The following is a 14,073-nucleotide window of genomic DNA, read 5'->3' as shown; positions in this document are numbered from 1 at the left end:
CAGTCTTGTCCTTAGGATTTCATAGACAAATAAAATTTCAAAACTGGGAGGACAGGGACTACAGAGTGGCTGATTTTTTTTTTTTACATCTTTATTGGAGTATAGTTGCTTTACAATGTTGTGTTAGTTTCTGCATATAACAAAGTGAAACAGCTATATGTATACATATATCCCCATATCCCCTCCCTCTTGAGCCTCCCTCCCACCCTCCCCATCCCACCCCTCTAGGTGGTCACAAAGCACCCAGCTGATCTCCCTGTGCTATGTGGCTGCTTCCCACTAGCTATCTATTTTACATTTGGTAGTGTATATATGTCCATGCCACTCTCTCACTTCGTACCAGCTTCCCCTACCCCCACCCTCACAGTCTTCTCAAGTTCATTCTCTACATCTGCGTCTTTATTCCTGACCTGCCGCTAGGTTCATCAGAGCCATTTTTTTTTATTCCATATATATGTGTTAGCATACAGTATTTATTTTTCTCTTTCTGACTTACTTCATGGCTGATTTTTTAAATTTTACCAAATCAGGAAATAAATAAGAAAATGGTCAATTCATAAAAGAAAGGACATTTAACATCAAAATGTAGATGACATAATCTGAGATTTAAGATGCAACATTTAAATATATTTAGCCTAATAGATATTTAGCCTTAACCTTTTTTTGTCCAGTTTCTCTGTGGAGAGAAGACCTCTCTGTGACATCAGAGGCCCACACTGGGGCCCACTGGCCCAGACTATCTAGAGAGGGCAGCAAGGAATCCAGGTATTGTCTGGGCTGGGCCCAGCCTGAAACCTCCAGGGCTAGGGAAGGTGCCCCTTGCATATCCACAGTGACTGCCAATCTAGGCCAGTCTACTCCCCTGGGGAGAGCAGAGCATTCGCAGTTCACTATCTAGGACAGCATCAGGCAGGGAGGCTCTACCTCTGCCTCCCCACCTCCTCAGCCTGCCCCAGCCCCACTTACTTACCAAACCCAGTCAGGATACAAGACCCCACCAGCATGATCACCGTCTGCAAGGTGTCCGTGTAAATCACAGCCGCCAGGCCCCCTGAGCAAGCAAAGGAGACAAGGCATCTAACCTCAGGTAGGAGGGCAACCTGTCAGCCCACCTCTTTTCCCCACCCTCACCCCCACCCCCACTCCTCTCCCTCTGCACACCTTCTGCACCCCTCCGTCTGCCTTTCTTTCCTTCCCTCCCTTGTCCTGTTACAGAGGTCTGCCACCCAGCATGTTCCAGTATCTCCACTTTTCACAGAAATGCTGGGAAGGCCTTGGGGAAAGAATGTTTCTCCCTATTTGAGGACAGAGAGCTTGATGTGACCGCTTTAAGCCAGGAAATGGCTATGGTGAGAAGCATCTGTGCAAACAAAGGCAGGGAAGAGCAAAGAGCTGACATCTCTACAAGATGTCTGGGGACATAACCAAATCAGTCCACTCTCTCTTCTCTCAGGCCATCTGAGTAACTTCTTATCCCTAGCGCCATGGGGCTCCAGCTGGGCAGCAAGCTCCATCGCTGGCCCTGGCCCCCCTAACTGGGCAGAGCAACCTCTGCAAAGGTGCCCCATGGTCACTAGTGCCGCCAGCTTCTCCGGTCACCTCTGGAGCCTTCCTCTAAGGTCTCTGTGTGTCACTCCCTCCCTTCCTCCCTACAGTGCCCCCCAGTCCCTGTCACATCAAATCCAAGGCCCCCACACTGTGACCCCACTTGAACTATCAGGTCTTAGCATCGTCTACACCCCCCACCCTCAGCTACCTCCCATTGATGCCCCTCCTCCAGCCGAACTCAAAGCCTGTCCCACCTCCTGTAAGAAGCTGTCCTGACTGTTCCCACCAACACTGGATTTTTCTGGGGCCACCTACAACTATTTCCTCGAACTGTTTCCGGGGTGGATCTCTTCCTTGAGAGGAGAAGCCACGTCTTCACAAGTGCCTAACTCCAAGCTGGGCTTGGGCTGAGTCATTCGAGGGGACTCACCTGTGATTGTGTAAAGGGCAGTGATTACCAGTAAGATAAAGATGGCCAGGTACAGATTCAGGCCCAAGGCCAGGTTGATGAATATGGCCCCGGAGAAGATGTCTGCCTGGAAGGAGAGAAGAGGTGGGGTTGCGGGGAGAGAGGCCACTGGCTACAGGGTGCACGGGGCCTGGCTGGGGCACGTCAGCAGCAGGGACAGGGAGGAGAACTTGGAGGGGTTAGCAGAAGCCGACTCCCAAGTAGTGCCGATGCCTGTGATTTCTGAGGCCCCACGTTGGCCCACACCCCTTTGCCCTTTGGCTGAACTCCCACAATTAGAGGTTCATATTTTTATCCCCAGTTGAGAATATGAAAGACAAGTAGTGTACAATTCCATGTATACGAGATTTCTAAAATAGTCAAACTCATAAAATCTGAGACTGGAATGGCTGTTACCAGGGGCTGGAGGAAGGGGGAGTTATTAATCAACAGGTATAATGTTTCAGTTTAAGTAAGATGAATAAGCTCTAAAGATCTGCCATAAAACATCGTACCTAGTCAACAATATGTATTATACACTCAAAACCTGGCAAGAGGCTAGAGGGCAAGTTAAGAGTTCTTACCTCAATAAAATAAAAATAAAAAACAAAAGGAGGACTTTCCTGGTGGCACAGTGGTTAAGAATCTGCCTGCCAATGCATGGGACATGAGTTTGAGCCCTGGTCCAGGAAGATCCCACATGCTGCAGAGCAACTAAACCCGTGCACTACAACTACTGAGCCTGCGCTCTAGAGCCCGTGTGCCACAAATACCGAAGCCCGCGCACCTAGAGCCCATGCTCTGCAACAAGAGAAGCCACCGCAATGAGAAGACTGCGCACCACAACGAAGAGTGGCCCCCGCAAACCGCAACTAGAGAAAGCCCGTGTGCAGCAACAAAGACCCAACACAGCCAAGAATAAATAAATAAATTTATTTATTTATTTATTTATTTTTTAAAAAATGATATGAACACCTGAGAGTCATGCTCTATTCCGAAGTTTCCCAACAAGATTTATTCAAGATGATAATAGATATTACATGATAAAAAAAAGGATTCCATAGTCAAAGAGGTCTGTGAAATACTGGATTAAATAAAGTTAAGGCAGTTTCTTTACCACACAGTTTCTCTGAGCCTCTAATATACTGTGAATCCCCAGGAGGAAAACATAGTAAATGACCCTTCGCAAACTTATTTAACTATGGAACTCTGTTTGCCAAGGAACAACTATTAACACCTTGAGGTTCCTCCCAACCCACTTTGTAGACTGCTGCTCTAAGCTATTATCCTTCATTTACACCTCAGTGTAAAAGGTTTATCTGATCTATTCCCAAAAGTAAGTTTGAGTGCTGGAGTCCATGAGAGGGAAACCCCGCCACACCCTGGAGTGGAGAGAGATGTTAGCAACATCATAATTTTATCTCCTCTGCCCAGATGGGATCCATCTTGACTCAGACACAACCAGAGCATCACCACGAACCTCTTGTGTGGCAGGCTTGTTGATAGGTGGTTTTATCTAGATTATCTCATGTAAATTTAGGGAGAATTGCTCCCTCTTCACCCCCGAATTCACCAGTTCTTGATGCAGTTCTTTTTCTCCCTGCCTCATTTAGCTCCATAAAGAACTTTCTACTTGGCTGGATGGATATATGGCTATACACACATTATGTAGTAAAAATATTAAAAAATAGACTAGAAGAATACATACCAAGTTCAAGATAGTGTTTACCTTTTAAGAAGGAAGGAAATAGGGTCAAAAGGGTATAGATAAGCCTTATCTGTTATGTTTTATTTCTTTTTAAAAAAAATGATAAGCTGTATAGATCTACAGAATCCTGGTGGTGGTATTAGTATAGGACTTTACTGTATGTTTAAATCATTTCATTACTTTTTCATTTATAAAAATCAGGGACTGGATAGGGACTATACCACCAGCTTTGATATGAAAGAACTCTCCTCTACTCCTATGAGATTATTTATTTCACAGCTCATCTCAGATTGCTCCTTCTCTAAACTACTCTTAGCTCTTAATAAAGAAGAAAAAAAGGAAAGAAGGAAGGAAATAAGGGAGGTAGGGGAAAAGGGAGGGAGGGAGGGAAGAAGGGAACAAGCAAATTTCCCCAGTGCTGCTAAGCAAAACTAACTTGAAGTGAACTAAACAATTATGGTCCTCTAGACCAGAGGTCAGCAAACTTTTTCTGTAAAGGCTCACTTCATACATGTTTTAGGCTTTGCAGGCCATACAGTTTCTTTCCAACCTGCTCAAGACTGCCTGCCATTGAAGCATGAAAGCAGCCGTAGATGATACATCAATTAATGGGCATGGCTGTGTTCCAATAAAACTTTATTTACAGAAACAGGAAGTTGGATTTAGCCCACCACTTTGAAAGTTTGGCTGAACAAGCTCCATGGAACTCACAGGGGACAATAAATACAGATCCATTTGGAAAACCTCTTAGAGTAACAGTCTCTGACCATGAGCCTTGGGTAGTTTGTTTAGTCTCAGCTCTGATGTTTGAAATCCTGGGATTTTACATGTGTGCATTTGCTGCCCATTCTAGTCCTAGTTGTATCTGAGCACCCAGTAGATCTTGCCTGGCAATGAGGTTTGAGATGGAGAGCCCCATTACTCAAATTTCTCTTTCCATTTGTGAGTGAATGAACAAGGTGATAAGCATTCAAAACTTAAGCAAACTCTGAAGCTCTTACTTTCACCCAAGGATCCAAAACAACATAGTTGCTATAAAAGTTTATTACGGTTGTGATCTGTGATAATAGCCCCAGGAAATATAAATAGGGATATTTGGTCATCACATGTAATTCATAAAATCTGAGGCTTTATCTCAAGTGATTGTGCACATTTGAATAAGATAAATAATGCAAGGAAATTTTACAGAACAGAATGCTTCTCCGAACTTGGTAAGGCAGGGTGCTGGGGTGGAGTGGGTGGAAGGAGCCTATAAAATTCAGGATTACGTGGAGGAATAATTAAGTCTGGGTGGAATAATCAAGTCTGGGTCTCAGAAACCAAAAAGACATAGCCACAAGATGGCAGCCATAGTCAAGACTCCACACCACCCCTGTTCAACGGCCTGGGCCACATCTGGGACTCTCCACCTGAAATGCATTTCACTTTTTCTCTCCTATCAAGTACATGCCCACTGGATCCCTGCATCCTCCCAAAGCCTTCCTGGTAGGTCCCTAATTGTTCCCTGTCTGGACATGGATATCATAAGGCCACTCCTCTCTTCTTACCCATGCCTCCCCACACACACAACAATAGTGATTAATCTCTGTTTGTGTGCAATGTAAATACATGATTACCTTACTTTGTTAACTAACAATTCTTTCCTTTTGTTCATAAGCGCTGAACTCTTATCTTAATGTGAGCTCCTTAATGTGAGCTCCTAGCAAGTACAGTCAATATCAGTGTAATTCTTTTAAAGATTTCATGCTCTGTGACCCATGGTGAACCTGAAGTCAGCCAAATTTCCAAAGTCTTGCCTGTCTGACCCTTCCCTGCCCTTCCCCACTGCCTAGATGTCCCACCTTCAGATCCCTTATACACCCAGTGTGCAGCTGATGTTCTCCCTTCACAGTCCTCTCAAATCCTACTCTCAGAAACTCATTTAAATTGGAAGGTCACTTAACTGGTTATTTAAATTTTCCCCAAGGTCTTGAATTTTGACTTGTTTGTACTGGACTTAGAAGGCAGGGGGACATAATGTCAAAAGGTTTCGATTCAGTATCAGGGACTCTGCTTCTCAATCTAGTTCTGCTACTGTTTAACCCCACAAAGCCCCTTCTCTTCTCTGTAAAATGGGAGCATAGATCATAGAACTAGATGATCTATCCTGTTATCCTATGCCTTCATCCCATCCAAGCACAGAGCAGAATTGTGAGAACACAGACACTGGGACTAGAGAGATCCAGACTCCAGTCCTGGCTTTGCAATACACTAGCTATGTGATTTGGGACAAATTACTTAACTTCTCTGAGACTCAGTTTTCTCCTCCATCAAGTGGAAAATTAAATAAAAATCCCCACCTGCACAGAACTCTTATGAGGACTGGAGATGGAATAAGTTAAGCCCCTACTGGAGACTAAGTAAAGCTATTGGCACCAAATAAAAGGCAGCTATCATCCTTCGTGTGCACTATTCAAGGGATTGCTGGCTCTGGGCAGCAGGTGGAGCTGGAAGGACATTGGGCAAGGCCTCCAGTAAGGAACCGCAGAAATCACACAGAAAGGGGGCAGACCATACTAAGTACTGTTTAAAAGTAAAATTCAGAAAAAGCCAACTGCTGGGGGATGGACTCCATCAGGGTCTGAGCTGAGGGAAGCTGCCCCTCAGGTACCTGGGGGCTCCCAAGTCCAGGGAGGTTTAATCAGTAACCTGAACAACAGGTGAGGTGATTGGGAAGGCAGGCAAAGAGGTTGAGCAGTAAGCTTATTTTTATGACTACTGCTACATCAGCTCCAAGGGCAAAGCTCAGCCAACAGACTTTCACCCACCTGAACTGTGGACTTGGAGAAGGCTTGCTTCCAAGAAAGGGAATCCCAGTGCCCTCCTCTACATTCTTAGTAGACAGATGCTACCTCACAAGCTGAACCAAGGAGCAAGGAGCAGTTCCCTCACTAATCTCCACTAGTGCCAGAGTCACCTCCCCACCCTCCCACTTACATTCCTTTTCTCCTCTTGCACCTGACCTTCCCTCCCTCAGGAAGCCCGATTTCTCTACCCCTCCCAGCAACTCCCAGTCTTATTTCCTTAGACTGAAATGCCCAGGGTTTTCATCTTGTAATTAAAAACTACCCTGAAGGAAAGGAGGAGAAAGTGAAGGAGGTGGAATCATCACATAGGCAGGGAAAGCACACAGGCACCAGTCAAGGGCAGTAGCACTTTATGTCAGGAAGCTGGGCAGGGAGGGAGCAGTAAGGCTGGGTATCAGTCCCAACTCCAAGACAAAGCCCAATCCCGGAGCACATGTTCCCACTGAGACCATTCAGTGGGGACATGAAAGTCTCTTCAACAAATGGTTCTGGGAGAACTGGACTTTACTTCACATCATATACAAAAATCATTCAAAATGGATCAAATATCTGAATGTAAGAGCTATAAAACTCTTAGGAACAAACCTAGCATTCAATCTTCATGATCTTGCATTTGGCAATGGATTCTTAGGAATGACACCACAAGCATGAGCAACAAAAGAAAAAACAGATAAATCAGACTTCATCAAGATTTAAAACTTCTGTGCATCAAAGGACATGAAAGAAAGTGAAAAGACAACCTACAGAATGGGAGAGTATTTGCAAATCATGTATCAGATAAGGGTCTAGTATTCAGAACACATAAAGAACACTTTCAACTCAACATCAAAAAAGACAACCCAGTCAAAAAAAAAAGTGTATGCATGTAGAAAGTAATAACATAAAAGGGAAAAATTATTGTGGTAGGCTGAAGATATATATACATTTCCTCTAAAGAAGCAATAGTCAAATGCAATGTGTAGATTTCATTTGAATCCTGATTTAAACAAATCAACTGTAAGAAGACATTTTTCAGATAATCAGGAAAATCTGGATATGGACCAGGTATTAAACTACAAAAATTAAGAAATTACTATAAATTTTGTTAAGCATGATAATAGCACAATGGTTAAGTTCTTTAAAAGTTAAAGGTGCATTCTGAAGAATTTACAGTGAAATGACATGATGTCTGGGATTTGACTTAAAATACTGTTGGAGAAAAAAGGTGGAAGGGGAGAGATGAACCAAGGATGGCAAAATATTGTTCATTGAGAAAGCCAAGTGATGAGAATTAGGTCCATTAGTACTCATTATACTATTCTATCTCTGTTGTGTATGTTTGAAATTTTCCAAAATTAAAAAAATTGAAAATGTTATCTAATATTGTTGTTTTCTCACTTTTAAGTAATCAGGGCAATAAAAGCATGAGCTGCTATTTTTTCATTACCCTACCTAACTAGAGGAGAAGGCTCAGTTCAGATCCAACTGACTCAGATTTCAGCCAGGGCAGATATTTTACAAGTGCTGAGATTGGTCCAATCTCACCTTTGGTGCTAGATGAGGAAGGACAAGAAAAGAGAGGAAAATTGACAATAGTCAATGAGATAACCCCTCTGATAGAACAGTGAGTACTTTGTAACTGCTGGCTAAGGGGGAAAGCTGGAACCACTTCCTCTGTGAGCACAGAAAATGCCATTTCTCTCTCTGCCCTTGGATTTGGCAATGGATTCTTAGAAATGACACCAAAAGCATGAACAACAAAAGGAAAAAACAGATAAACTAGACTCTATCAAGATTTAAAACTTTTGGGCTTCCCTGGTGGCGCAGTGGTTGAGAGTCCGCCTGCCGATGCAGGGGACACGGGTTCGTTCCCCGGTCTGGGAGGATCCCACATGCCACGGAGCGGCTGAGTCCGTGCGCCATGGCCGCTGAGCCTGCGCATCCGGAGCCTGTGCTCTGCGACGAAAGAGGCCACAGCAGTGAGAAGCCCGCGTACCGCAAAAAAAAAAAAAAAAAGATTTAAAACTTTTATTCATCAAAGGACACTACCAAGAAAGTGAAAAGACAACCTAAAGAATGAGAGAAAATATTTGCAAATCATATATCTGATAAGGGCCTAGTATCCAGAATATATAGCCTTCTTCTCTAGCTAGGTTAGGGTGCTGAAGCAATCCAAGGAGCTTCTTACGGGGAGCATCGATGGTTTTCATGTTCATCATCATCATATCTTACATCCCAAAAACACTACATGTTTTCAAGAAAATCCATTTGATCCTCACTACCACCCAGGGAGGTAAGCAAGGCAGAATTTTTATCCCCATCCTACTCACAAAGAATCTAAGCTCCAGAGAAGTAAAGCAATATGCTACTGGCCCCAGGTCACTGCTGGTGAGCAGTAGAGCAGAAGCCCAGCTCCTCCACAACCCCATGCTTCCTCCAATTATTCTCCTAGATAGTTTTCTTACCAAGGTCCTATTTTCTTTCTGTTATTCTTTATTCACATTTTCCTTCTTTAAATTTTTTTTTCCACTGTCGCTTTAACCTTTATCAGACTGACAATCTCCTTAGGGATTAAAAAAAAAAAAATTCCAGGGCTTCCCTGGTGGTGCAGTGGTTGAGAGTCCGCCTGCCAATACAGAGGACACGGGTTCGTGCCCCGGTCCAGGAAGATCCCACATGCCGCGGAGCAGCTAGGCCCGTGAGCCATGGCCGCTGAGCCTGCGTGTCCGGAGCCTGTGCTCCGCAAAGGAAGAGGCCACAACAGTGAGAGGCCCGCGTACCGAAAAAAAATAATAATAATAATAATAATTCCAGGCAAGACCTATAAGCAGACTTTTTTCTTCCTGCCATCTTTTCGGCTGTCAGGGGGAATATATCTCAGAACTTCAGTGATTTCCTGGGTCTTTCGCTTTGTTTTGTTTTACCATCAAAAGGAGTTGACTTGAACATTTTCAAGAAAGAAAAAGAGAAGTAAACAAGGAATTCAAGTCTTGCTCCAGTGGGTCAGCCAAGAGCTCTGCACAGCTTTCAAACACACCCCAATGGCCAGCCAATCCCTGAGAAATCTCAGCTCTGCATATTGGGGCCTGCAGCTACAGGTTGGCAGGGAGGCAGGCTAAATGGAAGGGGGTCCACCCCAGTGGTTGGGTTCAGAGAGAGCAAAAATCCCCTGGAGGGTTAGCAACTAAAGGCCCAGGGAGCTGATTCTGAATGAATATAAGAAGGCTTGTGCAGTGAAGAGGACAGTGAGCTGGAGCCAGCAGTCTGGGTTCTACTCCTGAGCAAGAATCTCCATCCCCAGAGTTTCTGTTTCCCTGTTCACGAAGAAAGAGGGGGAATCTCTGAGGTCCCTTCCGGAGTTGCCACTGACTGCCCATGTTTAAGCGCATCAGAAATGTCATTTGGAGCCAGATTCTGACCCTGACAGGGAAAAAAGGCTTACAGCTACCTCTAAGGTCGGGGCCAGCCCTCAGGCATCCCTAACTCCCTTTTAATCTTCTGTTAAGAACAGCTTTCACTGAAACTTCTTGAACCGTTTATGTCTTCAACCTTCCCCACAGTAGAGGATAAGGAGTTCCATGTGTTCACTCCTTGATGTGTGAAATAGGACTTTACCCTCAGAAGCAAAAAGGCCTAAGGGACCGAGTTAATAGAAACATATAACACTGCCCTTTGGTGGGCCAGCATGGGCTGAGGAGCGAGGGTAGGCAGGTTCTGAGACAGCCAGTGCTCAGCCCCTAGGGCAGAGGACTCACCGAGATCTTGGTGAAAATGTACAGCAACAGGGACAGAACAGAGAGGTAGACCTGGATCCGATTGCCTCCAAATCGCTTCCGCAGGTACTCTGGCATTGTCACCACCTGCATGGGATGGAAGGGTGGTCACTGCCAGTCTGAGTGATCAGAAGGCCCAGAGCAAGCAGAGCAGAGGCATCCACCCCGGTGTCAGAGGTATGATCAAGGGTTAACCTTCGTTGGTCAGAGAAGTCTGCGAGGTGGCCAGATGTCCCCATCCTCCATCCATTTGCTCATCTCAATCCCACATGACCTACCACTGCAGAGGCAGCTGGGTATCATCCCAGGACATAGAAGGACCCAATAAACAATTTTTTTAATGAACACATGCCTGCACATAACCAAGAAGGCAGATCCTTGCCCTGAAGGAGGAAGGGATAGATAAATAGATAGTCCTATACAAAGCACCTTCTGTGAACAAGACATCATAACCATGGTGGTACCTTTTCAGTGCACCAAAAAAGGTGTCCAGGCTGGGTGTGTGCTTCACCCTGCTCTGCACATAAGCCTTGCCAAGGACTGTGGCTGCAGGCCAGCTCAACTGCTCTCCCAGTTCCTTTCTGCAAATTCCAACCACACTCTGTCTCGTGTTCTCAACCCTGAGCCTGCTGTCTCCTGGAATCAGACATGTATCACCAGCAGTCCATGAGCCTCCAGAAGATGCAGAGTCTGCCTGTGCCTCTTTCTTATTGATTTCAGCTCCTAATGTATAGACGTACACATGGTAGGTGCTCATTATATCTCAATGGACAGATGTTGCTAAAGCTCTCTTATGTAAAATGTCAGAGGTTTAGTCAAGAGACCGAGCATGCATTTGGTAGTTGAGTACCAGATGCATGCTCAGCAAACAAAGGCTGCTGATGTTTTTAAATAAAGGGAAAATATGGTTCTTTTTCTCATGTTGCTTCTGTTCCAGGAGCCGAGGCAGACAGTTATGTATCATGTGCAAATGCACGACAGTGCCTTGCAAGTATTCACCCAGATGGAGGGGATGTGATGCTTTCAATGCTGAATAGAGTGAGGTTGCTTAGGAGGGCTTCCTAGAGGGACAAGTCATGGCCAAGTAGATCTGTTGAATGCCCCTGAGAGCAGTCAGGAACTTTATAACCCAGGAAAGAGAGCCAAGTCATAGGCTCTTATCCCAGAAAGTCTCCTCTGCCCTCCAGGAGGACCAAGTTCACACAGATATTTGCCACTAGGAAATATATATTACATAATAACAGAGCAAATACTTACCCCTGCCTTAATGTAAATGGGGACAAACACCCAGCCCAGCACAACCACCAAAAAAAGGGCCTGAAACCAAAAAAGAGGTGGAGTCAAACCAGGAGGAACCCTAGCCCATCCTGCTGCCTGCAGGTCTTGCAGCTGCTACAGACCATCCACCCAGCATTTTCTCTTTGGGCTCTGGGCACAACTCCCTAAGTGGCCATCAGTGCTTGGAGAAGGCCTTTGATGCCTGATTGGTCCACAGGAACAACAGTTGGGCAACAGTGGAGAGGAGCCCGGGGGGCTGCCCACTGACATCACAGCTCCTTTTGCCTCTTCCCTGGTTTACAGGAGTAAAATACCATTTAGAGAGCTTTTAAAAACAAAAATAATAATAATAATGGAAACCTGGTGATATTTCCAAACCTCTGATATGGCTGAAAAGGTACAGGAGGGGTTGGCTTTTTAAAAGAAGAAAGAAACACTATCACCATCAAATCAGTGATTTCTCATGGTGGAAGGGGAGCAGGACCCTGGGGTTCCTGAAACTGTGCCCCTCATCCATCTGTACTCCAAGGGCCCTGGGAGGTTCTCTAACATCTAGAACATCTCTGAGTGTAGACTGAGCTGGCTGACAGCTAAAGATCCTTCCAGCTCCAGGACACAGTGTCTCTGATGTTACTCACGTTCCATTCAAAGCCCCCAATAGCGATGCCTGCAGCTGCTCCCGTTCCCGCCAGTCCCACAAAGTGGCCGCTTCCGATGTTACTGGCGAACAGAGAGGCTCCAATCTGGAAACACAAAGAGAAGGTCGGGTGAGAACTCCATGCTTCACCAGGACACTCAGGGGTGGACCAAAGATAGAAGAGATATGTCATCCAAGAGAAGGACAAGAAAGAGCAGAGGCCAGCCAGAAACTTGACTATGCTGGAGTCTGCCAGGACCACTGGTTCAGAAGGCAGATGTGAGGACTTGGGTAATAGCAAAGATAAAAAGGAGAGGACTGCGGAAGGAGTCGTGGGATGTATCCCCAAATCAGATCTCTGTGAGTCCTTTGTGAGCCCAATGCGCAACAGTCAAGAAGGCATGGGAAGCTCCACAGCCCGACCGGCCTCTGGAAGTCTCCCCAGTGGCGGAGGGCTCAGGAGCAGGACCTGTGCCATTCATCTCTGTGTCCCCCAGCACTCCTGACTTGGGACCTTGACCAATACAGGATCTCAGGAAATGTGGACAGTTTTGTTGAAAGAAATCATTTAAAAGGAAGCTTCTGGACGTCAGTTACTTGTCACTTGTCAAAGAAGGCAGGGGGTAGAGCTAATAATTTCCAAGTGACTCTTAGCTGTTAAATTCTGTAAACCCATGAGCTCCCAAGTAACAAGAGATGCTAATAATAATAACTCTCTAAGTCGATATAGTGGTTTTTTTGGCCGCACCACGCGGCTTGTGGGATCTTAGTTCCCCAACCAGGGATCGAACGCAGGCAAGGGGAAGTGGAAGCATGGAGTCCTAACCACTGGAACGCCATGGAATTCCCTCGATATAGTATTTTTATTTTTTTACAAAGGTCCTATGGATACATGCACAAAACACTACATTTTTCTAAGATATACATATGTCTAAAAACATAGGTTAGAAGACAAATTGGAAGGACATATACTAAATACCCAAGAGTTGATGCCTGGGAGAGGAAAGGAGAATGGGATTTTTGAATAGGAGATGAAGGAGAAAGTATCAGGTGAAACAAGAGAGGGATTTTGAACTGACCAATCATGGTACTGTATCATCAACTCAACCGCCTCTGAGGTCCAAGAGAACTCCAAAAAGTTCTAGAGCTTTTCTGTACCCAGGAGGAAAAGGCATAACAACATTTGGTGATCACCAAACTAGTATAATTATCTCCAGTCTTGCTGAGCAATTGGGGGAGGCTGGTAGTTATTTGTCTAATATCCCCAATATGGTTCAAATTTGGAACAAAACACATATTTCCCAAAAGGCAGATTACTCCAAGAAACTGTCCTAACTGTTCCTCGATATAAAACAGTGGGTGCTTAGTGCCATATGCTAAGTCAGAGGAGAGGGAGATCTCTGAAGGCCGGGCCAAGAGGTCTCCAGAATGATGACAGTGGTGTAAGTGCCTTCATTCATTCACTCAACAAATATTAACTTAGCACCTACTCAATGTGTTAAGTGCCATTCTAGACACTGGGGATTCCTGTATGAAAAGCACCGCCACCAACAACAAAAAAGATCAGAGAGTGGTTAAATGCTGTGAAGAGAATAGAGAAGGTGTGATAGATAGAGTGACTGCTTTAGTCTGGGAAAGGTCCCTCTGTGGGGTGACCTCTAAGCTGGGATCAAGATGATAAAAGAAGTCAACCATGCTGAGACCAGAGGGAAAGCGTTCCAGCAAAGCAAAGACCACACCCCCCACCACCCTCCCAAGTGAGAAGGTCATCACAGTTGGGAAGCAGAGAGAAGGCCAGAGTGGCTGGAGTGTGGTGGGTGGTGTGAGATGAGGCTGGAAAGTTGGGAGGGGATACA

General features: G+C 45.2%; 1 protein-coding gene across 1 annotated transcript in view; it reads right to left on the bottom strand.

The window, feature by feature from the left end:
• The window catches only part of SLC5A1 (solute carrier family 5 member 1), a gene marked incomplete at its 5' end in the record, with an annotated part of 56,831 nt that overhangs the window by 19,117 nt on the left and 23,641 nt on the right, over positions 1-14,073 (bottom strand). Inside the window, 5 exons of the mRNA XM_081252782.1 lie at positions 971-1,051; positions 1,979-2,084; positions 10,285-10,389; positions 11,560-11,619; positions 12,219-12,323. Coding sequence (XP_081108908.1) covers positions 971-1,051; positions 1,979-2,084; positions 10,285-10,389; positions 11,560-11,619; positions 12,219-12,323 — 457 coding nt within the window. The remainder of the gene's footprint in view (positions 1-970; positions 1,052-1,978; positions 2,085-10,284; positions 10,390-11,559; positions 11,620-12,218; positions 12,324-14,073) is intronic.

This window comes from Mesoplodon bidens, assembly GCF_964165515.1.
Source record: "Mesoplodon bidens genome assembly, chromosome: 13".
Taxonomy (NCBI): Eukaryota; Metazoa; Chordata; class Mammalia; order Artiodactyla; family Ziphiidae; genus Mesoplodon; species Mesoplodon bidens.
This window is presented reverse-complemented; position numbering and strand designations above follow the sequence as displayed.